The sequence below is a fragment of the Emydura macquarii genome, unplaced genomic scaffold (assembly GCF_026122565.2).
Source record: "Emydura macquarii macquarii isolate MOO-44397 ecotype Brisbane River unplaced genomic scaffold, CSIRO-AGI_Emac_v2 contig_2432, whole genome shotgun sequence".
NCBI lineage: Eukaryota > Metazoa > Chordata > Testudines > Chelidae > Emydura > Emydura macquarii.
In genome coordinates, this window is record NW_027132569.1 from 2,362,293 (window position 1) to 2,389,851 (window position 27,559).

A 27,559-nucleotide genomic window follows, 5' to 3' on the forward strand; every position below is an offset into this window, starting at 1 on the left:
TTCTTCACTAAAGCCATTTCTCTCACTAACGGGATGTCTTCATTGCATGCTAACAACAGATTAAGCAGTTGTGGGTTAGTCAATGCACAATAGCCTAACCCGCTACACAGCATGACCACTTTGTCAATATCAGCATGCTGTTGTCATTCCCTGCACTAGCTCTGTATCTGTGCTCATATCCTTTGATTCACAGAGTCACAACTGTGTTGCTCTATGCATGTATTTGCAGGTGTTGTGGGCCAACTTGTCTGTCTACTCTTGAGTTTATGGGAGGAAATGGTCTAGGACCTGGAAATTCATTTCCTGGCAGTATCTAGTGTCATGTCTTGAATGGCTCACAACTATGAGTGCCAGCCTCAGAACAGACTTTCACAAAACAGGACAGACACCCCAAATTGGTTGTATATTCTATAATTAGATTTCACCAACCCATTAAACAAGTGTGAACTCCTAAAGCACTATAACAGTCTTACCATGGAGTCACAGATAGACCCCCGGGGCATGCCTTTGCTATACGCCAAAGCTGACCTTTGCTATATGCTAAAGATCGCAAAATATGCAGGTTGCGCCCAGTCCCAAGACACCGGTCACTTAGCCCAGGTCAATTTGTAACTCAGATTTCACACCGAATATAATGCTTGTAACATATCCTATAGCAAATTGTCTAAAGATTTATTAACTCAGAAAAGAAATGAGAGAGTTATTACAAGGTTAAAGTAGGCAAACATGTATACACAAATGAGTTACAGTCTGTGGCTTCAAAAGATGACAGAGTAATCTGTCAGTCAGAGTGTCTTTTAGGGCTAACCCAGGTGATCTCTACTACTGTTTCGTAGCTTTGGCCCTGTGACAGTCCAAACAGTAAACGAGATAAAAAAATTTCTTTTCAGCTATTTTTATTTCCTTCTTCCAGAATTCAAACTGATGGGACTAGACCTTTTGCACATAGTCTCTTCATGAGTGTAAGGGGCAAAGAACAGTGTCTTTGTATTGTGATGTCTCACAATTCAATGGCCACCAGGTTTCAGTAGATATTGGGTGGAGGCCAGGATGCAGTGACTCCCAGACCTGGGTTGAAGACCCAGGATATCAAATGCGGATATGATTATAGGCTCCACAAGGACAGGCACCACAGGGGCAGCTTTAGAATCCAGATTGCTCAAGGAAGAAGTGGATTATGAGGAGGTGGAGCTTCCTCAGGCAGTACAATACTGTCCCTGTTAATGCTTTCTCCTTCCAAAAGTTTTACTGTCTGATTAAAAGCACCGGTCAGTTCTGTATCCTCCAATTGCACTTCTTTAGCTGTGCTTGCAGAATGCCGTTCTGCTCCTTTCGAGACTCACATTCCTGAGCTTTATCAATCAAAGCCCCAGAGCCTATAACACACTGTGCCCCTATCTCAGTGACCTTGTCTCTCTGTTCTTGTATCTCACTCTCCTGCACATCCTTGATCAGTTTTATATTTTCTGCATTCTAGTTTCAATACTTCATTTTGTTTCACAAAGGCTCTGGCTGCTACTATCAAACTCTGAACAACCACGGCTTTTACCCTTTTCTTAGCAACCTTTTTGGTGCCAAAAAAGTTGTTTTCCAGCAGATTAGCAACTGCTTCAGGTGGATTCTAGCCTGTGAGGATGTCCAGTAAAGGATCCCCTTCCCCCCCCCCCCCCCAATGTTCAGCTAAGTACTTATCTGCATATCTCCCCAGCAACTCCATTGTTCCTTAAAAATGCCTTAAACCCCTCAATACCCTTAGGTTGTAGTCCCTGAGATATTGGCTGTTAGCCCAATTTACAAACTGCCTGGCAGGCTTCTGGCAGACAGTGTATCTGTTCTTTCCCCCACATTGAAACAGGTATAGAGGACAGTGAATACTGCTAACTGTGTGAGATTCCATGGCTCGTTAACTGTCTCCCCAGGAATTGTCATCTATAAGTTGTAGGACATAACATCATCAAGACAAATCCACGAGGCTCATTAAGCCCCTGGATTCACCCCTATAGCTTTTGTGCCTGAATAGTCTCTCAGACATGTCCCTATGAAACTTCTGATCTTGCTCCATCCTCTCACAACCAGGACAGAGATACTCTGCCTGCCAGTAGCTTCTCTTCAGGCTCCTTGTCCTCCTTTCTTCACTTCTCCTCAGGTTCCATGTGCTTTTCTGATCACCTGGAGCATTCCTTATGCACCTCCATGATCACATCACCCTTGGTCCTCTGTAACTTTACCCTCAAATTCTGAAGGTTTTACAGGTTAAACAGAGATTTTTGGGGCTACATCTGAAACTGAGCTGCTGCCATCCTCCTCCTCTGCAAAAAACTCAAGGATGTAAAAACACTGAGAGGAGACTGAGGGCAGGGGGATAGGAGAGTGAACCTGTCCTGCACTCACCCTGCATTAGCAGCAGCTCCTGTCCCATGGGGCTGGTCCTGGCTCTGGGCACTGACCTCGTGCAAGATATCACAGCACACTCAGATATGGCCCAGCTGGCCCTCAATCACCCATGCACTAGATTGCAATTCCACTCATTAAAATTTGGCTTGGCCACCCTTCCATTATGATGGAGGGGTGGCTGGGCCAAACCTGAGTGGCACTGTGACCACTTACACCACGTTGCAACAGAACTCAGTTTGGGGGCCCTCTCAAATGCAGAGTCTGGGGCAAACTGTCCCTTTTGCCTCTCTCCCCCCCCCCCCCCCCCCATCCTTCAAACAGCCCTGAGTCATTCACCAACACTGAGTGGTCTCCTAGATATTGTCCCTCCCCTTGGAAGTCTGATATTGTCACCCTTGCTCATGACAGAGCAAGGGAAAAATGTTCAAGTGCCCTTGAATCTCTATAAATGTGGTACTTGTTATGCACAGCCACAACTCAAAAGTAACAAGTTTTATCTCAAGATGCCATTCTCTTGTGATTCTCTTGGCCAGCAAACTTCTGCCTGTTGTGAAGTTTTCTAATGGAGTTTTTCCAGGAAATGAAATGGTGAGTTAATTTTACCTTTCAATGCTCCCAAAAAATTCTTTTTGGGGACGAGGGATGGTCTAGGTCATGGGATACATAGCAGCAATGGCGATTATACTATATCTTTTTTACTGATGTGGCAATCTTATAAAATGTCACGTTGCTTCAGATACCAGAATGGAAGAAGGGCTAGTTATTCCAGGACTCAAGGAAGGGACTTTCCATCTATGCAAGAGAAACCTTTCTATGTCTTTTGATATATGAAATTTTAAGTGACTGGACAGGGATTGCAGTTACAGTGGTGGCAAAGAGAGGTTTCTCTTACCAAGGAATATCAGAAACCTGGAATTTTGCTAAGTGATAAATTCAATTTTACTACTCTCTAAGAATGGACCAAAATAAAATCAGCAGTAAACCAGATTCTGCACTAGTGGGAGAGTAACTTAATATTCAGCGTTATTTAGATGGTACTGCCTTAAAGGATTGTGTTAAGGCAAGTTATATTTTGCCCAGGAAATGGCCACAAAGCTTTAACTTTTGCATTAATGCTTTTCTATTAAAATACTATTTCATTCAGCCACTGTAAGCTGCTGGTTTGGGGTTTCCATTCCCTCTACTTTTAAGCAGCAACATAGGAAAAAAAAAAAAGATGTAGGGGAGGATGAATACAATGTCACCGAATCCACCCACAACTGAAGAATCATCTAGGATTATTATTAGGAATACTTAGAGAGGAGTTTATTAGAGGGCCAAAAAGTCATGATTCCGCAACCAAGAAAAAAGACAACTTTGATTAAAGTCTATCCTGGTTCAGTGGCAAGGTGAAGCCAGTAATTAGGGGGAAAAAAGCAACATATAACAAATGGACAAAAAGTGGAAATAGATAGCAATTCATGTAAAACTGAAGTTACGAAATTTATAAAAAGGATAAAGAAAGCTAAAGACACCAGGGAAAAATCTGTGGCTGGCAGAGCTAAGGACAATAAGAGAATTTTTAAATATATTAAGAACTTAAGAAATCATAGCAATGGTATAAGTCCATTACTAGATGGAGATGGTAAAATGATTAATAATGATGAAGAACAGGTAGAAGAGTTCAATAAATATTTCTGGTCTATATCTGAAAAGAAGCAAAATGATATATTTATATCACATGAGAATGATAAAGTACTTCTCAGTCCATTAGTAACTAAGGAGGAAGTTAAACAGCAGCTACTAGGAATAAACATTTTATAATCAGCAGGTCTGGTAACTTGCATGCAAAAGACCTAAAAGAGTTGGCTGAAGAGATCTCTGGCCTGCTGATGTTAACTGTTAATAAATCTTTGAATACTGGGGGAAATTCCAGAAGACTGGAAGCATGTAATGCCATGCAAATATTCAAAAAGGAGAAGTAGGATGACTGGTTAGCCTGACATCAGTCCCATCAAAATACTAAGAAACTGATATAGGATTCAATTGATAAAGAATTAAAAGAAAGGTATGTAATTAATTTTGGTCAATATAATTTTATGGAAAATAGGTCCTGTCAATTATCGACTTCATTCTTTGAGGTTATAAGTTTGGATGATAAAGGAAACTACTTAGATGTAATAGACTTTTGTAAGGTGTTTGATTTAGTAATGCACGATATTCTGATTAAAAGATTAGCACTATATAATATCAATAAAGCAAACATTAAATGAATTAAGAATTGGCTAACTGACATCCCAAAATATTGGTCAGTGGGGAATCATCATGAGATTGAGGTGTTTCTAGTGGGGTTACGCAGGAAACAGTACCAGGCCTGACACTATACAATATTATCTGGAAATAAAGATAAAATCACCACTAATAAAATTGGTGGATGAAACAAAGATTGTCAGAGTGGTAAATAATGATGAGGATGAATTATACAGAATGATCTGGATCACTTGTTAAGTTGGGCCCATTCAAACAAAATGTGTTTTAATACAGCCAAATACAAGATTATACATCTACAGAATGGGGGACTGTATCCAGAAAGCAGTGACTCTAAAAAGGTTTTAAGGGTCAGTCATGGGGGTGTATGTACCCCACACTCGCCCAGCAACCAAAGGGTTAATAAAGGCACTGCTGGCTACCGCTGACTGGCAGTCTCATGACAGCTGGGAAGATAAAAGGGCTAAGAAGCAGACAGGTGAGCTGAGCTGGCTACCAGCGGAGTGGCAGGCTGGAGAAAGGAGCCTCTGCCAGCAAGTGACTAAAGAGTAGCCCAAAGACAATAGCCCAGAAGGAGATGAAGTGACTGACAGGCTGGAAAGCCTGCAGAGATTCAGAGGAAGGTAGAAAGGAACTCAGGGCACTGTCAGAATTGAAGAACCCTGATCCTGCTTATCTAGCTTGAGGGTCCTGAGCTGGAAGCTAGTGGAGTGGGCGGGTCTGAGTTCCCCTACTAACTCCCTGATGGTCTTGGGAGTGCAGAAAGGGTTTTCAGACTCCTGGGAGCCAGTAATAGACTGACAGCCCTGCTAGGCTATGTGAGCCCAGGAGCTGTTCCAGGCTTGGCCAGAGGAGGTGCCATTGCACTGATGCACTGCCCCCACAGGCTCATAATGGACCAGTAATTCATCATGAGCTCCCAGTGTGATGATGTGGCAAAAAGGGCCAGTGCAACTCTTGGATATATAAACAGGGGAGTGATGAGCAGGAGTTGGGAGGTGATTTTACTTCTGTATCCTGCTTTAGTGAGACTGATACTGGAAAAGTTCATACAGGTCTGGTGACTACAGTTTAAGAAGCAGTGTTGAAAAATTGGAGAAGGCACAGGAAAGTCACAAAAATTATCTAAGGGTTGGAGAAAATGCCTTACAAGGGACTTCATGAGTTTGATTTGTTTGGCTTATCCAAAAGAAAATTTGGAGGTGACTTAATTACAGTGTAAAAGTACCTTAACAAAGAGAAAATACCAAGTACCACAGGCCTCTTTAACCTAGCAGAGAAAGGCATAACAAGAACCAATGACTGGAAGCTGAAGCCAGACAAATTCAAATTGAAAATAAGGCACTAAATCAGTGATTCTCAGACCTCAGTCGTTCAGGTGCCAAATTACTGATCAACATTACCCAAAAGAGTCACAGTAGTGTGAATTCATAGTTTCAGCTACTATTTTTATAGATTAATCTCACAGCAAAATGATTGACCAAGTATTCTACAATTATTTAATAACATAGGAAAAGCATCCTGACTGGTTAATAATTGAATCACAATGTTTTAATATCATGTGCTGCAAAGAGCTGCTGGTGACACGTTAAAGAGCCACTTGTGGTTCCCGAGCCTTAGTCTGAGTACCACTGCACTAAATGTTAACAATGAAGGTGATTAACCATTGCAATAAGCTACCAAAGGAAGTGGGGGATTCTCCATTTCTTGATGTCTTCATATCAAAGTTGGATGCCCTTCTGGAAAATGTGCTTTAGTCATATAAGTTCTTTGGCTCTATACAGGTGTTTAATACCTGTGATATACAGGAGATCAGACTAGATGATCTGATGATCTCTTCTGGCCTTAAATTCTATGACTCTATGAATGATAGGCTAAGCCTACACAAATAGCATGTAATATCCTTAATAAAAATAACAAAGATGACTATACCCATCTTACCTGGCTCAAAAGTTGAGTGGTTCCTGGTTCTTCTATGTGGGGCTCCTCCACCCAGCTGTGCTCTTCCTGGTCCAGACCTTTTGAAACTGGAGCAGCAAGAACAATTAATCTGCGAGTTGCAGCTGATGCTTTTCTTAATTAATGAGTAAATAAAACAGGCTTAACCTTTGTCATGCAAATCCACTGAGTTACAGATTTTCCAGCTATTATAGAACTTGGGCCAAATTCATCCCAGTTGCAACCTCACTGATCTTAATGGAGAGTTATACCAGGAATGAGGTTAGCCAATTGTATTAAAGGAAAAAGTAACTAGGGAAAATATCACTTACTGTATTCCCCTGTATTAGGGAAAGTGCCATCAGCATCTTTCCCTGGAGGGTGAATTCCCCACTTGGTTTGCTACTGCAGGTGTAATTTACACCCAAACCTGCAGTAGTAAATCAAGTCTAATGGATGAAAGATGGAAATGAAACTGACTGAAATAAGTGTCAATGAATTGTCTACATTTAAGCTCTTTATATATTAAAATATTTAGTGTCAGATTTTCAGGGTTTGAATGGAAAATACATAAGGAAAATACTCAGCTGACTCTTTTGAATATTTGTATGCACTTCGCTTAGCAATTACAACTGATTAAACTTCATACCTCAACTTCAATGGCAGAGAAGTAATATTGTACAGCTTTTTAAAAAATATCTGAAACATTGTATAAAGAACTGCTGGGAATAGAAGTCAGATCTCAAATATGTCAGGCCTATATCTCATTTACTTAGGGCTTATCTACACTTAAAATGCTACAGTGGTGCTACTGTAGCGCATCAGTGTAGACACTACCTATGCTGATAGGAGGTAATTCTCCTCCCCGAGAAGTGGTAGCTGGGTCAATAGAATAATTCTTCTGTCAGCCTAGCACTGTCTGCACGGGGATTTAGGTTGGCTTAACTACACTGCTCAGAGAGTTTTAGAAGGCAAAAAAAACCTTGTTTGACCATCTCTTAGATGGTATCAAAGACAGTAAAAGAAGTTGGTTGAGATGAGATGAAGCTGTTTTTGTTGCTGCTGTTGTTAAAGCCTGATCTCCGTTCATTTCAGGTGGTGTTTGGGTTTCAGCTTGTAGGAGTGGCAATGGGTCCCTCTCTCTAGCCTGGTCTGGTCAGGACATCTCAAATTTAGAAAGAAGGAGGTCTAGGGTGGGGGCAGCAGCTGTGAGGGTGAAGCTTTCTCTGGTGTGTTCTTCTGTAATTTCCTCCCAAAGTCTTTTTCTGTAAGGACCCAAAAAAGGAGTGGTGGATTGAACAGTTCATCCCCTTATCATTTTCTCCTTTTTTTAGGCCTACTATTTGACACACCAACTTTGATTAATTAATTTCTGGTTCCACATACACATGATTTTACTAAGCATGATTTCAACATATAATTCAAGGACTATTAATGTGGCTTCTTGTTTGGACTAATTTAGTTTCACCCGTTCATAACATTCATTACTGAAAACAACTTGACCCACTTTCCAGCACTCTAAGAGAATGTGCTCAATCAGTTGGGGGCTCAAGAGGGCTGAGACATGGTTACCAGGGTCTAGCCAGTTGGGTTGCACGGTCCCACTGACCAAGAAAGGTGTTAGGCATAGGACCTGCAGCTGGGAGAGAGCCTGAGAGCCCTGGAGCTAGGAACAGTGATCAGTCATTACTTAGACCCAGGGGACTGAGAAGCACATGGGATTAAACAGTCAGATCCAATCACAATAGACTGGTGTCCATCCAGACAGCTCACATTCTTTCAACAAATAACAGTTTAATTCTCTCAATAATTATTATAAGCACTAGAAATCCAAAATAAAAAAAAATGTTTAAACAAACACACATATTAAATAACAAAAGTTTTCCAATACCCATTCCCCTCCTCCACCCCACAATGACATCCCCAACTCCCACCACCTCTTATATTCTAGCATCACTTTACCCCAAATGATCAATTTGCTCAGCATCCAGCTTCCTCCCTCCTGCTTTCCATTGCCCTCCGACCATCCCCAGATGATCAATAACATCCACACTGTTCCTACTCCCCTGTTTTCCACCAACTATGTCAGCAAATAGGATTCCCAACCAGTCACCCAGAAACCTATTCCCTCCCCTCTGAGTCCACATGCCATCACACCTTCCACAACCCCCAAACGATGTATTTTTATAAACGTCTGAGTGGATGATGTCCCATGAGTCAACAGGGAGAAGACTTGCCGGTTTCTGTTCTGTGTGGAGGCCCTGATGTGACTCTAGACATGATGCTCCCCTCAAGCTTTTCTCATCCTCAGATCATTAATGGGATTGTCACCTCTATGGGGGCTATGCTCAAGCCTACACATGGAATTGTTTCTCTTGTCTTCACATTCCCAGATGACAATTCTCCTCCTCATTTTGATTCCCAAACCCATCATCTGCTGCACTAAGATCAGAATCCAGACACAATTCATTCCTTCTGCCTGAGCATAAGAGAATCTCAGAAAGCAGGTGAATAAAGTTGAAAATAATATGGTTTCATTCTATTTGAAAACGTGGAATAGTTTCAAGATAGAAAGAGCTGCATTTAAACTGACAGCATCAAAGAGTCTATCTCTGGAAAGGCAACATTGGGGGGGGGGGTGATATAGAGCTGGAAGAGCTCATGGCCACTTTGCTGAAATCTCACCTCACGTTTGGATAATTTCTGAGTTGGATTTACCATGTTCCTCGCCTGTGGGGATGCCTGTTGTGCCCTTCATATCTTCAGAGCCCTGGGGATTGGGGACACAGGGGTCCTCCCCTCACTCCAGTTGGGAGATCACATCTGGTTAGGGAACTGGAATTCCTGCTCATGGAAAAGAAAACAGGTAGCATCACAGTTTGTTCAGTGTTTGTGTATTTATTGTTACTATGAATAGGCATGAGTTTAACCCCAACCGCCTTTTCTTTTCTGAAGGGAATGTGGAATCTAAACATTCATAGAAGCCACTTGGGGAAGTGAAATGTCTGTCTGTGAAGACTTTCCACATCCACTGATGACAATCACAGGAGTGGAGGCAATGGACAGCCAACATGACAGGAGCTTGGAAGCAGAAAAATTAAATGTGCCCTTAGCCTGTGCATGCAGAGACACTGCATCAAGGAACAAGGAAATGACCATGCTTCTCTCTATTTCTCTGAGGAGATGGCACCTTAGAACACAGTGTTCAGTACTGGGCATATCAGTGTCAAAAAGATAATAAGAAAATGCAGAGAATTTAAAGAAGAGCAAAAGAAATGATCCAGGGACTGACTTACAAGGAAAGATTAAAATAGGAAAATAACTGTTGTTTAGCTGAGACACAAAAAAGTGGAGACATGGAAACAATCTACAAATATTTAATGGTTGTAATCACCAGACAGTAAGAGGAATTGTTCTGGATGGTATCTGAGGAGATTAAGTGCTGGAGACAGAATGGAAGTGAATTAAGAAAGAAAAATTTAGGCTGAACACCAAGAAAACGTAAAATAATCTCCAAATGGATGTAGGAATCTGATCACTAGAGAGATTTAACATTCCACTGGACAAAGAACAGTCCTGCACTGAGTCCTGGAGAGAGATGTCTTACAATCCAATCCCTCTCTCACTTCTATTGTTCTATGGGGTGTATGGGCAGAGTGTGATTGGGACAGTCACCTCATACAGATTCTAGAAACTATAGAAGCTGATCCCCCAAGAAATCTAGGGAGTGAGAGAAACCTTGAGATAACATTGACCCCCCATGTGGGTTCAGAGACCTCATAGTTTCTAATACACTGTGGAAAACAAATCTTTATCCAGAGCTATCAAGTTCCCATAATTCTTCATCATGTCCCTATACAGCTTCTTCAGTCTCCCATTCAGAAGAGACCACTGTGCTGCAGTGAAATATATGGCGACTTCCTCTACAGATACTGGCACCTGAAACAACAAATATCAAGTGTTCAGTGCCTGTTGCTCCTGTGACAATGCACTGGAGACCAAGTAGCAAGGGTCATAGGGTCCTACCAGTTCAAGGCCCTGCTAATATTTGTGTGGATTAGTTTTGCTTTGAGAAGTGGCAGTAAGAACAGGAAATGATGAGTTTGTGGTTAAAACAATGGCCTGCCACTCAGGAGATCTGAGTTCTGCTCTTGTCTCTGCCACAGACTTACTATGTAACCTTGGTAACTCAGTTTCCCATATGTAAAGTGGTGGTGATAACAACACTTCCCTACCTCACAGAAGGATTGTGAGGATAAACTCATCAACATCAACAAGATGGTGGGACCATGTATGGGCACAGAGACTGGAAAGGGGCTGTGGAGAGAGGAGTGAGGCAGGGAAAGAGAAGAAGGGCAGAGGAGAGAAAAGGGGGAGAATGACAGAGAAGCAATTTTATAAAATAACTTTAAATTTGCACACGAAACAGAGGCCTAAAACTAATAAAGAACGTATTACATTCAATATTTTAAATAAAACAATGGGGCAGAGAAGATTTAACCTAAATCCTTCCACTTGCTGACCACACAAGCTCCATAACCTTGCGGTCCCACATTTCTGCAATGCCAAATAAGGCCTCTGCCGTGGTTGAAACTTTCCCCACATTCAGAGCATTGATAAGGCTTCCCTCCTGTGTGGATTCACAGGTGTGCAATAAATGCTGCTCTCTCATGAAAGCTTTTTATTACAGTCAGAGCACTTGTACAGTTTCTGTCTTGTGTGGTGCTCCAATGTGCAGTAAGTGAGGAGTTCTGTCTGAATCTTTTCCCACATGCGAGACGTTGATGGGGGAGCCCGCCCTGCTCTGTGTGGATTCTCTGATGGACAATAAAGTTTGAGTGCTGACAGAACTATTTCCCACATTCAGGACATTGATGGGGTTTCTCTCCTGTATGGATTCTCTGGCGTTGAGTAAGATTTGAACTGGTTTTCCTCCCTGTGGACTCTGCTGGTGAAAATAATAAGCATATTTACTTTCTCTTGCTTAAATAATTTCTCTTCTGCCTTATCCTCATGCACTGGCTCTCAGAGGCTTCATTCTCCTCAGGACTCTGGAAATTCTTGCCTTTTGGTCTTTCAGGAAATGCCTTTAGAAGGCCCCCTGTCTCAGGTCCTTCCTGCACAGGCTCTTCCTTCTCCTTGTCAGTCACCATCCTGTCTTCAGCTGGAAAAGAGAAGAAATCCATATTCACTCCCTGTGCTTGGAGGAAAGAAAACTTTGGGAAGAGGGCCTGTGCCAATGAACCCCTGTTTATGCAGCATTAAAACCATAGCTGAATCCCCAAATCTGGATTTGGAGAAGGGACAGAGCAGGGAGAATCACCCTTGGGGCTTCTGTCCTTTCCCTCCTCCACTGATTTTTTTAATCTTTTTTCCTCAGAAAGTGGAAAGTCCACCAGGATCTCAACATGAGACTCCTGCTCTAGGGATGGAGGGGGAATGACCTGCAATTTCCCCATCTCAGTAATTCTCAGTGTAACAGCTTTTTCTATTTCTGCCCTATGATGCCAGCCTCCACCCACTATGCTGTCACAGGCCTATAAAGAGTTTTCCCTCAGACCACTGACTCAGGCCTTCCCCAACACCTTCATCACTGCTGCTCCTTATGGAGATAGAGAATCAGTCACTTTTTATGTGGGTGAGATGAGGTTGCTTCGTAATCCGGTGCAGAGCTGTTGGATTTGGAATACACCCACCCTTGCCAAACACATGCTCCATTTCCCCATTGTGACCCCTCCTCTACTGAGCTTTACTCCCAATACACCCTCTTGGGTTTCTGCTTCTTGCACGCACAGGGTACCCCATTCCCACAAGCTCCCTTCTCCTTGGCTTCATTCTCCCATATCTCCCCACACTCTACACGCAATCAAACTCCTCTTTCCAGAGATTCAGGCATTCCCAAAATATGCCCCCCAAAATGTCCTGGAAGAGGAAAGGGGAATTCAATTCCTATGTTCATTCAGTGACAGTACTTACCCCTCAGAGTTGGCCTGGGGCTCTGGCTACAGATCATGATCTGTCTCTTTCATGAGGTCCAATGTTTCCATTGGGGGATGGCGTAGAAGTTATTCCCCATTTGGCCAGAGAGCCCAGATTAGACATTCTGACCCTACAGCACAGGCCATAACAATCCTTCCTAAATGCTGCATTTGTTTCTCACTGTGATTCTTTCAATACAAGATTTTAATTGCAAGTAGATGGAATTGGGGTGGGGCAGGGCCATGTCAGGACATCCTCTGCTCTGAATTGTGGATTCATCATGAATATTAGCGAAGAGTGAGAGGATCTGAGTAGGCAAAGTTCCATCCCTCTTCTTTACAGAGTATAATTCAGACCCTTATCCATCTTATAAACATTATGAATATTATATTATAAATATAAAATATAATATAATATAATATAATATTATAAGTATGTTCCCAGGAAGGACTAATACTATTGACAGCACACCAGAGGAACATGGAACAGTGGGTTAGGTTGGAAGCAATTCAGCCACATGGACAGAGCAGTCCACAGGATTTAATGAAGTTCCACTTTTGCAGCTTAACCTGTGCTAATGTTCAGTCTTTGCAAATAAAGCATGGTGGCAGCCTCTGAGCAGCACAGTCTCTCAAGTGCAGTAGCTGGCAGCATGAGCTATGGAACTCAGTCTGAAACCCACACAGCCCTGGATTGTGCAGACACAAACCTGGCCCAGTGATGGACCTGGTGGAAGGAGACGTTCAAGCTGTATACCAACCTGGCCATACAGGAGGACGACAACAGCAGGAAAGTAAAACTATTATTTTACCATATTGGGAAACCAGCAGAGAGGTCTGCATCACTCTGAAGCTTACCACTGCTTCACAGCAGTCCTAGGAACTGTGGGGACCTATTGCTCCCTGAATAGAACAAAACTGTGTTGCAACAAAGGGTTTTCATTAGAGACCCAATCCAATGGGAAGGGATAGACCCCTATGTTATTGCCTTACACACAGGCTGCTACATGCAATTCTGAAGACTTGATTGATTCCCTAATTCAGAACAGGGTTATCTGGTGGCACTGGGGGTCACCACCTGCAGGAGCAGCTGCTCTGGGAAGGCAATCTCACATTAGACATACGCTTAAACATGGAGTGTGCAGCAGAAGCCTCAAGAGAAAGGATGAAAGCCCTACGAGGCACAATGCCTCCAGAAATACAACAGCAAAGGAGAGCTAGTTGTCTGGATTCCATTCCCATAATGAGATACATTTACTGTGGAGACAGCACGAGTGGATAAAGGAGAAGTGCTGCACACTAGGACAACATTGCAAGGAGTGTGGCAAGTTGAACCATTTTTGCAGGATGTGCAAGAGTAGAGAAAGGTCTCAGAAAGATTGAGTCAGACTTGTATAAGAGGGGGATCAGATATCAGACAGTAGTGATGATATCATATCTCTCTCCTTGAGTCCAAAAGCATATCAGGTTCAGGTTCTTGGGACAGGAAAGCAATAAGGGACAATGCAAGCCTCTATGCATGCAACAATGCTAATAGAGAAGTGCCCTGTGTGATTTCACCTAGATAGTGGGGCCTCCTGCAATGTGATTCCTCGGGGTGAACTGGACTTGAACACACTTGGTTCAGACAGCAGGCACAGTCTAATAATGTACAATGAGAATATAATGTAGCCTGTAGAAAAATAGGACTTCAGGGTACCTAACCTAAAAAATGACAGACAGCACCACCTGAAATTTATGATGGTGGATGGTAAGCACTGCAGATCTCTCTTGGGGAATACAGCCTTACAAGCCATGGAACTGACCAGGGTGCATCATCAGAATTTTATAGCTGCAATACAAGAAGAAAAAATGGGTGCCCTGTGGACAATGGAGACCATTTTAAAAGCATATGGGGATGTTTTCAAAGACAACAGGTACCTGGAAGGAAAGGTGCAGCTGGAAGTACTCAGGACAGTGTGCTTTATCATAAGGCAAATCCCAGTGACACTACATAATCCACTATGCAAGGAGCTCAAAAGTCTACAGAGATGGGGTATCAACACCTGTAGAGGCCAGTACAGCATGGGTAAGCAGCATGGTGACGGTAAAGAAACCATCAGGCAAATTATGCATCTGAATACACCCAAAGCCACTGAACTGGCACTGAAGAGATGCCACTATCCACTGCTCACAATTGATGATATCGTGCCAGAATTTTCCAAAGCCAGTATCTTTACAGTCTGTGATGTGAGGAACAGGCTTTGGCATATAAGATAAAAATATAAAGAAAAGATAAAAGGTATAGCATGCTGACAAGCTTTGCAACACCATTTGGTTGCTACAGATGGCTGATGGGCACACACCCCGCATCAGAGATGTTCCAGAGAAGACTCACGCAAGCACTGGAAGGACTGCCTGTGGTGAAATAATTGTAGATTGTATCTTTCTTGTAGGTTAAGTGAGCAATAATGCAGAAGCTGAACAACAGAAAACTACAAGTTTTTCTACAGCAATGCAGGGACAAGTACATAAAACTCAAGCCCCCCAAAAAATGCAACTCAAACAGCAAGGTGACATACATTGGATGTCTGCTCACAGCAGAGGGACTGAAAGCAGATCCCAACAAGATCCAGGCAGTCAGAGATATGCATGCTCCAGTGTAGATGAAAGAGATACACGCTTCATAGGAATGATAAATTTTCTGTTCAAGCTTTGTCCACACCTGGCTGCAGTAGCAGAACCATATGTCAGCTCACAAGGCAGGATGTTGAATGGGACCAGGCAGGTCTCCAACAGCAAGCATTTGACACACTGAAACAAATGATAATGGATGCTCCTGTCCTGAAGAACTACCAGTCAGGAGAGGCACTGATAATCCAGTGTGGTGAACTGGAGAAAGTATTGGGTGTAGGCCTTTTGCAGGAGCAACTAGTCACTTACACTAGCAGATCCTGTCAGGAACTGAACAGGGCTAAGCCAAACAGAAAAGGAGCTTCTGGTTGTGGTATTTGGAGTGGAGTGATTCCATCAGTACATCTATGGCCACCCAGTAATTGTGGAATCAGACCACAAACCCATAGAGACAATCATGGCAAAGACCTTTCTTAGTGCTTATTTATGACCTTAAGAGCACTCCGATGCCAGATGGCAAAGGGCTTCCTGATATGTAACAGTTAAACTCAGCTGGCCAAAGTGATGCTTTTGGGATTCACTCAGACCAGTAAGGGGTTCTGTCATTGCCCGCCCTGTAACCTTGCATGCTTTTAGGCTGTGAAGCTTTGGCTTATTCCCTGACACCAGCTGCATGCCTGCCCCACAAATGTCTCACCTTGAGCTTCCACCAGCCCAGTTACTCCTTGCAGGGTGACCTCAACACCACTTCTGGTCCCAAGTCTTCCCAAAACCTTCTTCTGCTGCAGTGGCCAGTCGCTCTTACTGAACACACACAGAGGTAAAACAAGATTCGCTTCTTCCAAAGAGCCAGTATATACAACAGTTTGTTAGTACAGCTAGGGTTATACTCTTCACTTTAATACACAGCCCTGAGAAGGTTTCTAATAAAACTAAGAATAAGTTTATTAACAAAGAACATAGATTTACATGATTTCAAGCAAGTGTGTGAGGGTTACAACAAACAAAACATAAACAACACGGTCAAGCTGTCTGCTGTAGTTCATGACCATGAGTGCCAACCTCAGGGCACTGTTAAGAAGCAGGTCACAAGCCCCAAACTGGCTGTGTGTTCTATACTTAGATTTCACAAACCAAGTATCAAGTATGAACTCCTCAAGCACTACAGCAGCCTTACCATTGAGTCACAGACAGTCTCTTTGGGTATTCTGGTCTATCTTGCCACTGATGCAAGTTTGCCTTTGTGATAGATGGTCTCACACCAAAAATCACAACAATATTCAGGTTACTCCCTGTCCCAAAGGACCAGTCACTTATCCCAGTTCAGTTGTACTTTAGATTTCACACCAAAGATCATGCTTGTAGCCAATACCATAATAAATGAGCCAAAGATTTATTAACTAGGAAAAAGAAATGAGAGAGTTATTTACAGGATTAAAGCAGGTAAATATACACACACAAATGAGTTACAGTCTTAGTTTCAAAAAGTAATAGAAACTGCTGTAATGTGCAGTCTCTATATATCCTTTAGGCCTAACCTAAGCTAAACAGCTGGGGATCCCTTCCTTTTGCTTAGAAGTCTTGCCCTCTCCCTGAAGTCCAAGGAGCATAGGGATAACAATTTCTTCTTGACAGGTATTTTTATTCCCTTTCTCCAGAGCCCAAGCTGATGAGATGAGTGTTTGTGCACATCTCTTCTTCATGAATGTAGGGGAGCAATTAACAAAGTCTTTTGTCCACTGATGTTCCACAATGGCTTGTCCGATATCTGTAGGCCTTCTTTTGTTGGACAGGAGATGACACCACTAGTGGTAAAATAGTATTTCACACTTATGTCTGGTCTACAGTACAGAATTAGGTTGATGAAAGGCAGTTTATACTAAAATTTTGCTCTTGTCAACATAATTGCCTCACTACGTTGACTTAATAATTCCACATATATGAGCAGTGTAGAGTCAAGGTCCATATAGTTAGGTGGATGCAGTGTCAGTGTAGACACTGTGTTACATATGTCAACTGTTACTGGCTTTCAGGAACCATCCCATAATGTCCCACACTAACAGAACAATCAATAGAAGCGTTCCTGGTGAGGACACACACTATCAACAGAAGGATCAAAGTGGAGACACGCACAAGTGATGTAATTACTGCAGTGGCTATATGCTATATAGGTTGATTTAATTTTGTAGTGTAGACATGGCCTCCGTAATGCTTCTCTTCTTACTGTGGGGATTTCTAATTTCATAGCTAACATTTTTAGAGTTACAGAACAAAACGCTTAAATATTACCTTATAATATGGGGCACAGATATTATAAATGAAATTAATTTATGCAACGACTCACAAGCATTTCCTAAAGTCTAATCACTAAACACATTTCTATAAATCTAATACATATTTTAACAATACTAACACACAGATGAACCAGACTAGTTGTCAGTGTTCAGTGAGACATAGGGGCTTTAGCACAAGCTGGCACCTGGTCGCCAGCATCACAAACACACTTTCTAGAGTCTAAAACAATTCTAGCAAGATATAGCTTTGCCAGACATAGCTTCTTTCTCACACCAAGTCATTTGCATTCTCCAGCATGACTCGCTGTTCCAGCCAGGATCCAACCATCACAGAATCAAATAGCAGGTTTCTTTGTTCCCTCAGGAGACGGATCCCCAAAATTCCTTATATGCCCAAAGTTTATCTTTGACTTCAAAATCAGGAAGCTCTTCTAGGGGCTCAACTCAGGTCTGCTTGCTCTATCCAGCAGGGAGCTGAGGCCATGTTAATATTGCAGTCTCCTGTGATTTACAATGCAAATGATCATCATGAAGTCTCTGATACAAATGAATAACCCATTGTCTTTGTCTCTGGTCACACCTGACTCAGTTTGCACCTGCGCCAAAGAGGTTTTTGCCTTCCCCTTTGTTTGGAAAAAAACTGTTTTGCTTCCTTAGCCTGTTTACAGTCTCCAAAACATAGTAACAGAGCGCAGCTCTAATTTCACACAGAGCATTGTTACACTACATTTCACAGTGATATTAATGACCAGCGTGTTACTAGTTTCCAAATGATACATTACAAGACAACTTCTCCAGTGCTATGAGTAGAGCTCAGATATTGTCCTGGATGATTACTGGTGTTAGCTGACATCCTGAGCAGGGCATATATGACCAGCATCAACAAGCTTGGGAAAAGGGATCAGGACATTGACTCCATCAGCATATTGCACTATCTCCTAGTTTCAACAGTGAAGCTGATGGAAATCAAATAGGCTACTGAAAAGACAGTTAAGAGAGCAATACTAGCAGGATGATCAGAAAACAAAAACCAAGTACCAGTAGGAGCAGAACCACTTTTTCAAATTAAAGATGAACTAAGTGTGCAGGATGGAATCATATTTCGAAGACAGAGAGCTGTTGTCCCTGACTCATTACAAAAGGATGTCATGCAAAAAACACACACCTCATACCTGGGTATTGACAGCTGTTTTAGATGGGATCGAGTGTGTGTTTACTGGCTCAGAATGAATATACAACTCTGTGTGACACCTCCCAGTCATGTGATAACTGCCAGCAGAAAGAGACCCTGTATCACATGAGAACCCACCCAATCATGGGAAAGGTGGGAGTGGACAGATTTACCTTCAAGGAAAATACTTGATTACAGTGGACTACTATTCATATTTTTGGGAGGCCACTGCCCTGCCTGATACAAGAAGCAAGGTAGTGACCGGCAAACTGGAGGCCCATTTGCGAGATATGGCATTTTTGGACACAGTATTCATTGACAAGGGACCCCAATTTGCATCAGATGAATTCAAGGAATTTGCATGCAAATGGGAGTTTGACCACTACACCTCCTCTCCAGCAGAGTAATGATAAGATGGACACAGTTGTAAAAACAGCTACGAGACTATTATACAAGGCTGTTTCTTCTGGTCCAGATCCCTTGTTAACATTTTTGGCACACAGGAGTACAAAAAAGTCTAGCACAGGCAGTGAGGAGACGAAGGATCAAAAGCCTGCTATCAATGAGAGGAGACCTACTGTAGCAAAAAGGATAGCGACATTGCTGAAAGGAGATGGCCGGCAACCAGAGAAAGCAGGCACTAGAGTATAACAAGACAGAAAAGGCGCTACCAGTCCTGGAGACAGGCACTCCTGTGAGGATCCAGCCATTAGAGAGACATCAGGAGGAATAGACTAACTGAATTGTGAGGGGTGAAGTGGCACTCACACCATATGAGGTGACTACGCCAAAGGGACAAGTGATCACTTGCGAACCAGCATACGACACCCAGAGAAACCCCACAGAGAAACAGAGATCATCACAGAACAGACAGACAGAAAACCATCCAGAGGCCAACCCCAGAGGGGACCACAGAGAGAGATAGTTTGCTAGATTCAGTGATGGGGAGACAGAGATAGGCCACTCCCAATGTGGTCACCTGTTGAGGAGAACAAACTATCTCAAAGACTATGTAACCAGATGAGTCTGTGGTAAAGACAAGACTTCAGCTGTGCTATGTTCTAGTGATCTCTTGCTGAAGGAATAAAGCGTGGAGGTCTGGGCATCAACATATTAAAATGTTTGTAAAATAGGGAAGATATATTGTGATCAGTGGAACTGGAGTCAGAGGGCCCATGTTTTCTGGAGGGACCATTATTGATAGGATACAAAGAGAACAGGGACAGTGTGGAGATAGACTGGGAGCAATTCAGCCACATGGACAGAGCAGTCCAAGGGGTTTAATAAAGTTCCTTTTCTTCAACTTAACCTGCACTAAGGTTCACTCTTTGCGAAAGAAATGTTTTCCAACTTGCAGTGTTGTTGTAGCCATGGTGGTCCCAGGATGTTAGAAAGACAAGGGGATGAGGTAAAATCTTTTACTGGAGAAGAACTCTGTGTAGCTCGAAAGCTTCTCTTTGACCAACATAAGTTGGTCCAATAAAAGATATTACCACACTTGTCTTCCAATAACGTTTGTTATAGACATTTAATATTTTCTAAATATGTATAAGAATTAAAAATACTTTACCACCAATAATGCATAAAGATCATCATAGCTTAGAGCATTTCACATTTCAGCCATCTGATGAACCTTTATTATGTTTCCTTCCACTTTTGTGTCAGTTCTGAGTATTTTTGCTTCGCTGTACTGAGGTATTCAAAAGCGCACACAGCTTTAAGAAGCATAAAAGGCAAGATCTTCAGCTAGTGTAAGATGATGTTATAGAAGTACATTGATTTACAACAGTTGAGGATCTGATACAGAATCTGTACAAGTAAATTTGGTGGGAATTAATGATTCAGAAGCCTGAGAATTGGCTATGGAGCTGATCAGTGGCACAGATATGGCCTACGTTGGTAACAATTGAAAGTAAACATTTCATGGCTGTTTGGTGCTGTTCAAGGTTAATTAACTAGATAACATTTGAAATTACTTTGAACCTAAGGAGCTCTATGGTAAATATTATTACTGTTAGTAATAAACTGGTGATCTCATTTCTTGATTCAAGTGCAGGAACACCCCTATTTGTCTACTCTTCCCCTTGAACAGTGTATAACAGAATTTAAAATTAAAAATAGGAGTTGCACACCTAATCTACTAAATCCACAAAACTCACATAATATATGCTCCACAGCCCCACTATGTCTGTCAGTAATCATTACATGTGAAGATGGCATTTTACAACCAGCAGATGGCACTGAGAGTCTGTTAAATAAATAATCCTAAAGAAAAGCTCTGTGCCGCTGGAAAGCTTGTCTCTCTCACCAACAGCAGTTGGTCCAGTAAAATACATTACCTCACCCACCTTGTCTCCCTAATACTCTGGGACCAACAACTACAACTACACTGCATAATCACAGAAGAGAATAAATCTTTTAAAATTACTATTTCTTTTTCAGGGGGGTACCTATTAATTTGAAAATATTAATAGGCAAGAAGAAATACCATACCAAGATTTTATTTCCTACAGTTTTCATTTTATAATTACAAACAAGGACTCTAAGCAGTCATTTGTGACACACATTGCAAAATACAAGATTGTATTTTCAAGTACAATTCTTCTATTATGCTGTATGTCACAATATTATAAAGAAATTGTCAATATACAGACTACAAATAAAATTTTCAAAAGTGGCTAAGTGACTTAGGAGCTTACATCCCATTTTCAAAAGTGATTTAGACAACATAAGAGAAAAAGTCCTTTTGCTGGCATAGCTTATTTTGTTCAGGAAACTGGGTATGAACTATATCAGCAAACCCTTTCTACTGTAGATGAGGCCTTAGGTGTTCAGTACTGGCATCCCAAGCATTCAAAACTCATGAGTCAGGACCTCTAAAAAATCATGAATTTTTTTTAAAATATAATATTTTGGGGGTACTTTTATTTGCCTTTTGGTTTCTGAACCTTTAGGGTGAATGTGGTCCACATTTCCCAGCATTTCTCTGCAACTATGGAGGCTAGAAATTTTGCTTTAAATGAAAGCTAAGATTCTCAGACAATTTCTTGCTTACAGCAGCTGGGGCTTTAAGAAAACACATCAAATATCACAAGACTTCCGATAAAATCACAAGAGTTGGAAACACTTTGAAAATGTTGTCTTAATTCTGAAATAAAATGTTTTGGTTTATACATTAGATTTAGATGATTGTAGCGTCTTCAATTCAGATTTAAAATTAGCTTCCTATTTCACAACAGTTCATCAGTATAGAGGATCAAGGAGTCATATGACTGTGGGTCAAACAAAGTAAATCAACCCGCTCATATGCTCTTTGAATTGTTATTCTGGAAGCCCAGTAAGAAGAGCTGAAGCCACACTTACTTTTCATGAACAGGTTTCCTTGCTGCAAAAAAGAAGGCTGAGAGTCCTTTTAAGCTGTACTTTTGTCTTACATAAACAAAGAACATTTCTTTATTGAGAATCAGGTTTCTCTTCTCCATCACAGTGTTCTCTATCAAAATTCTTTAAGAATTATTTTTTCCCGAATCAAGTGCAGTCTGGTATGTAATATTTTTGCAAAACAGTTAGAATCTTCCCACTATATCCATATGCTCTTTTAAGCACCGTGTTTATAAAATCATTTCACATGAAGAAATCTATTTTAAAAAATATTCCATTAATTCAACATCAGTAACATATAGAACAAAACAGAAGTGAAGTAATTATTTGTTTTAAACTTCTTTATTTCATGTACTCTGTTAGTGGATGTTTTGTAGGGGTCTGTTTCTTTTCTCCATATATCTCCAACATCTTGTTGCACTTATTAATTCTTATGGTTTTCATTATTTAAACTAAAATGATATACAGCTTTCTACTTCCTTTTCTCGGGCTCTTTGTATTTCTGTCTGTGTGAATGATCTCTCCACTGGATGCGTGCTCATATCTTGTGAAACATGGATAGGATTGAAAACCATTATTTTGGCCCCATTGATTATCTTTGTGCATTTGAATCACTGATTTCAGCTGCAATCCTGCAAATAAGTCCATGCAGGCAGACCCCATCATCTGCGCAGCATCCCAATGAAGTCAATAGGGGTATACCAGCACATTGTAACCTTCAGAATCAGTTTCTTAAAGGTTAGTTCTTCTTGCCTTTAAGTCTTGAGTCAGTTTAAGCATATGCCTCAGTACTCTGCTGAATCAGGGCCTTGATGACTGGTAGAACTAAAATTGTGGTGCATGCCCTGGTTCTTCTCCGGTTACATTATTATAAAGGTCTTCTTGCTGGGCTACTATTGTCTTTTTTAACCAACTTACAATTTGTTCATAATCATGTGGCTTGTGCGAGTTTTCTTCACACTGTTTTCTTATGACACTGTTACTTAAATGTCTCCATTGCCTTCCAGTTTCCCTGTAGTACACATTTAATGTAAAGTTTTGCAGTTGGCATGCAAAACTATTCATGCTGGAATGGCATGTTATTTGCTTAATTTAGTATCTATACTTCCATTCTTGCGAAACACTGGCTCTGATGCTGTGTTTCTGATTTATTTCCAGAGTAGTATGGTAAAAATCTGGATTTTTTCCTTTTCTCACTTGGGGACTTTTCCCCTTTTTTCCATTTTGGTGAAAGTCTCCATCTCACATTGGGGACTCATTTTTCCAGGGTAACTCCAAGTTTAAAAAACACCTCAACTCATTTTTTCATGTCTTGTCTTATGAACAAGACTTCTGTATTTGTAAAATATCACTTTACCAAATTTGCTCTAAAGTTTAGATTTTAAAAAACAACCAATATGATTAAAACTCTTCCCATAACTTCAGTGGGAATTTTGCCTGAGGAAAGACTAAGGCTCACATTAAGCCAAGCACTGAAGCATGTGATTAAGTGGTTCACTGAGTCAGGGCCTGAATATGGACTTCACGACTGATCTATTGCACTTAATTCCTTTTTTTTTAAAGTTACTACGTGCAGCTATTAAATATTTTTTCTATAGCTGTACTTTGATGAGTCAGTTGCAACTAGTATCTTAAAAAGAATAAAACCCTGAAAATCCACAGATGGCCTGGTACATAAAGGTGATTTTGGTGAATACTGAGCTGACTCTAGAAACTGCAAATAGATATTAGGAATTGGCCCAAAGAACCAAAGAATACTTAAAATAATCTGCAGTGTCTGCAGTATATGCTGATTCTTTGCATTAAGGGACAAGCCTGCTCCTTTCATGTGCTCTTGCAGTAGCACGGGTATGGTCTCACTATGCAAGGAGGCACAAGAAGGATTTGGGAAGTCAGTGCAGGGTGTGTACACTGCCTGCCAAAGGTGAAGCTCAGCTCCACAGGAGCTCTCTGAGAGCAATAGGAGGTCCATGGGCACAGTCATTTGGCTACCCAGGCCTTCAAATAGCCACTGAATGTCTGTGTGGGAGCCTTTTTTGGAACTGGGTTACATGACACAAAGGTGGTGTGCATCTTCTGCTTAGGCTCACAAAATGTTATACTAGTTTTGCTGCAGGAAGAAACACGAGCAGCTTCTTGTGAAACACTGAAAATTCCATAAAATTTGGAGAAAATCTCCCTTATTCATATTTCCTTGTTGCTGGTTCATGTTAGCTGGCACTTTCCATGGTAGAGGCAAGGTGCGGGTTTTCAAAGCATCCATGGTCTGGAAGCATCAACATTATCTTCCAACCATTCAGCCAGGATCTCCAAGCGGAACTCTGTAAATGGTATAGCAGAGAAAGATAAGGAGGTACACTCCCACGTGGATACCCATGCCATGTTGTGGAGAAAATGAATAGGGGCATGTTATTTACCCATTTATATAACACAAGAATCAGGGATCACCCAATGAAATGAATAGGCAGCAAGTTTAAAACAAAACTAAAATATTTTCGCACGTCAACCTGTGAAACATGAAAGGATGTTGTGAAGGGCAAAAGTATAACTGAATTCAAAAAAGCATTAGATGTTTATGGAGAATAGGTCCATCAATGGCTATTAGCCAAGATGGTCAGGAACACAACCCCATGCTCTGGGTGTCCCTAAAACTCTGACTGCCAGAAGCTGGGACTGGACAACAGGGGATAGATCACTCAATAATGTCCTGTTCTGTTCATTCCCTCTGAAGAATCTAGCACTGGCCACTGTCAGAAGACAAAATACTGGGCTAGATGGACCATTGGTCTGACCCAGTCTGGCCATTCCTATGTTCTAATGGCTGAAAAGGGGAACAAAATACTAGTTTAAATAAATGATTGCTGTGTGATTGCTTTAACATAGCTGAATCTACACTGCATTAGTCACAGCTCTATAAAGAAGATAGCAATACAATGATTGATTATACCTTAACATAACCCCACCAATTGTCCAACATTGCGCATATAACCAGAAACCATACAGCAGTCCCTTGAAAAATATTATGGTTGAAATGTTCAAAGCAGCCATAGAGAATTTAGATGCACAATTCCCATTGAAATCAGTGGAAGCTGAGCATCTAAATCCCTTAGCTGCCTTGGAAAATGTCAGCCTATATATCTCTGTTTGCAGTGTTTGTTCCAGGATATGAGCGACAAGGTGGGACCAAGGTGGAATCTTTTATTGTACCAACATCTGTTGGTGAATGAGACAAGCTTTTGAGCTTACACAAAGCTAAATAAGACCTGAAGAAGAGCTCTGTGTAAACTTGTCTCTTTCACCAACAGGAGTCAGTCCAATAAAAGATCTGATCGCACCCACCTCGTCAGCCTATACATGTGAGTCTTTTCCCTCAAAGGGCATCTGAGTCAGAAAATGTTTTCACTGACTGAGAACTCAAGTAGCTGTCTGTCCAGTGGTACTGGAAACCATGCCAAGATGTCTTGAGCGCTAAGCAGGATATATGGTACATACTAATTTGTCTAAATACAACTGAAAAATTATGAAAGCCTTGTAAAATAAATAACACAGGCACAAATGTTAGACTTCAATAGTTCCATGCAGTAATGCATGACATTTCTGGTGTGTTGTGAAGTGAAAGAGAAGAAGGCCAAAGATTTTAACCATCTGAAAAGTCTAATAATCATCTGGAAATTCACTGCTTGGAGAGTGACTATGTAAATGGGAATGATTAAATAAAGTCAGGCCCATGTATCTCCTGAGTATTACTAATATGAGTAGTAAAAGGGGTACTCAAATTACAAACCAGTCGGAGAAGAATTTTTAAACAAATCTTTAAGCAGATAGTTAAAGCAGCATGATGTTCACCATTTTATTACTAATAATGAAGTCAAAGCAGGGATTAAAATGTAGGATGTAGTGATATGAGTGTCCCTAGACTCTGTTCACCAAAAGTTGGGAATGGATGACAGGGGATGGATCACATAATGATTGCCTTTTCAGTTCATTCCCTCTGAAGCACCTGGCATTGGCCACTGTTGTACAACAGATGGATCATTGATTTGACCCAGTATGGCTATTTTTATGTTCTTATGATTTTTTACATTCTACAACATCTTTTGCTACATTGAGATGTTACCTGAGTTTATAAAGAGTTACAAGCAGTGCTTTCACAGAACTATATGTACCAGACGTGCGGATGTTAACCCCTCAAATTCTCTGAAGTGTATCAGTGCAACGGTGTCCCTCCCAGCCAAATGGGGGGGGGGGGAAGGTGTGGCTCTGGATCACTCAGCTCAGCAGGGCTGTCAGTCCATGCCTGGTGTCCAAGAATTTGGAAAACCTCTCTGTTTTCATGTCCACTCAGGGGGATTGGTAGGGGAACCCAGGCCTGCCTACTCCATTGGGTTCCAGCTCAGGACCGCAAGCTAGACAAGGAGGGTCAGGGTTCGCCAACTCTGACAGTGCCCGGAGCTTCTTCCTACCTTCCCTCGGGCCTCTGCAGGCTCTTCAGTCTGTAGGCCTGTTTGCCCTTTCTGGGCTGTATTCCCTTGGCAGCTCTCTAGCAGTCTGCTGACAGGAGTTCCTCTCTCCTGCCTGCTCACTCCTGTTAGCTTCCTCGCCCTTCAGCCTTTTTATCCTCCCAGCTGCTGTGAGGCTGCTCAGCAGTGCCTGTATTAACTCATTGGTTGCTGGGCTAGCATGAGGTATATTCACCCCATAACAGTATGAAAAACGGTTTATGGAGACAGTTTTAAAATAAATCTGGTTGTTGCCCCTTTTAGAAAAGGCGCCCAAGTGGGCCTATTTAAAACCAAAGGAGCTTTGGAAAAAGGTTGTGAACAAACGTTTACTAATGAGATATTCATAGTGGATGAAGCCTTAAACAGCCAGAGACCTGTACACTGATTAAAAGATTACAGAGGTGAGACAATCACTGGATCTTTTACCCCTGAAGAATTATGACAGGCTAACACCTAAAGAAGGATATGATTTACTCGATTGAAAAAATTCTAGCTGAGAAAATAAAAGGAAGGGGAAAAAAAGCTACTGGTGAAATGGTTGAGGTGGCCTGGTAAGTTTAACAGCTGGGTGGAAGCTTCTCAACTCTGTGACATTTAGACGTGAAAGAAAATGATTACTCCTGCAAAGACAGAGTGAAAAAGAAGAGTGACAGTAGCTTTTACATCACTTTGCCCAGCAACGCCAGCTCTGGGTTTTTCCCCAAAACACCAGCTTGAACTTTACAATAGATCTAGTTAAGCTCTTGGATCACCCAGGGATCTGGGAGGTGGGGTTAGTGGAAATACAATACCCGCACAGCTCTAACAGTATCAGCAAAGACACTCCTTTCAAAATCACCTTTGGAGCTAAGAAATGGAGTTTCACCCTATGGACTGATGGATAGCTGTGTCCCCTCAACTCTCCAGTCTGGGAGTGCCTTTTACACTGCTTTGCTGTGAGAACAACCACTCCTGGTCTGTTCACACACAGCCTCTAGCATGCAAAAATAACTCCCAGCTGAATATATATATATGAGTACTTCTAGCCAGCCATTCCTGAAC

General features: G+C 41.6%; 1 protein-coding gene across 1 annotated transcript in view; it reads right to left on the minus strand.

Moving 5' to 3' along the window:
* The window catches only part of TBX20 (T-box transcription factor 20), a 195,526-nt gene that overhangs the window by 109,937 nt on the left and 58,030 nt on the right, over positions 1-27,559 (minus strand). Inside the window, exons 8-9 of the mRNA XM_067562505.1 lie at positions 23,122-23,143; positions 6,583-6,659 (exon numbers count right to left, since the gene is read on the minus strand). Coding sequence (XP_067418606.1) covers positions 6,583-6,659; positions 23,122-23,143 — 99 coding nt within the window. The remainder of the gene's footprint in view (positions 1-6,582; positions 6,660-23,121; positions 23,144-27,559) is intronic.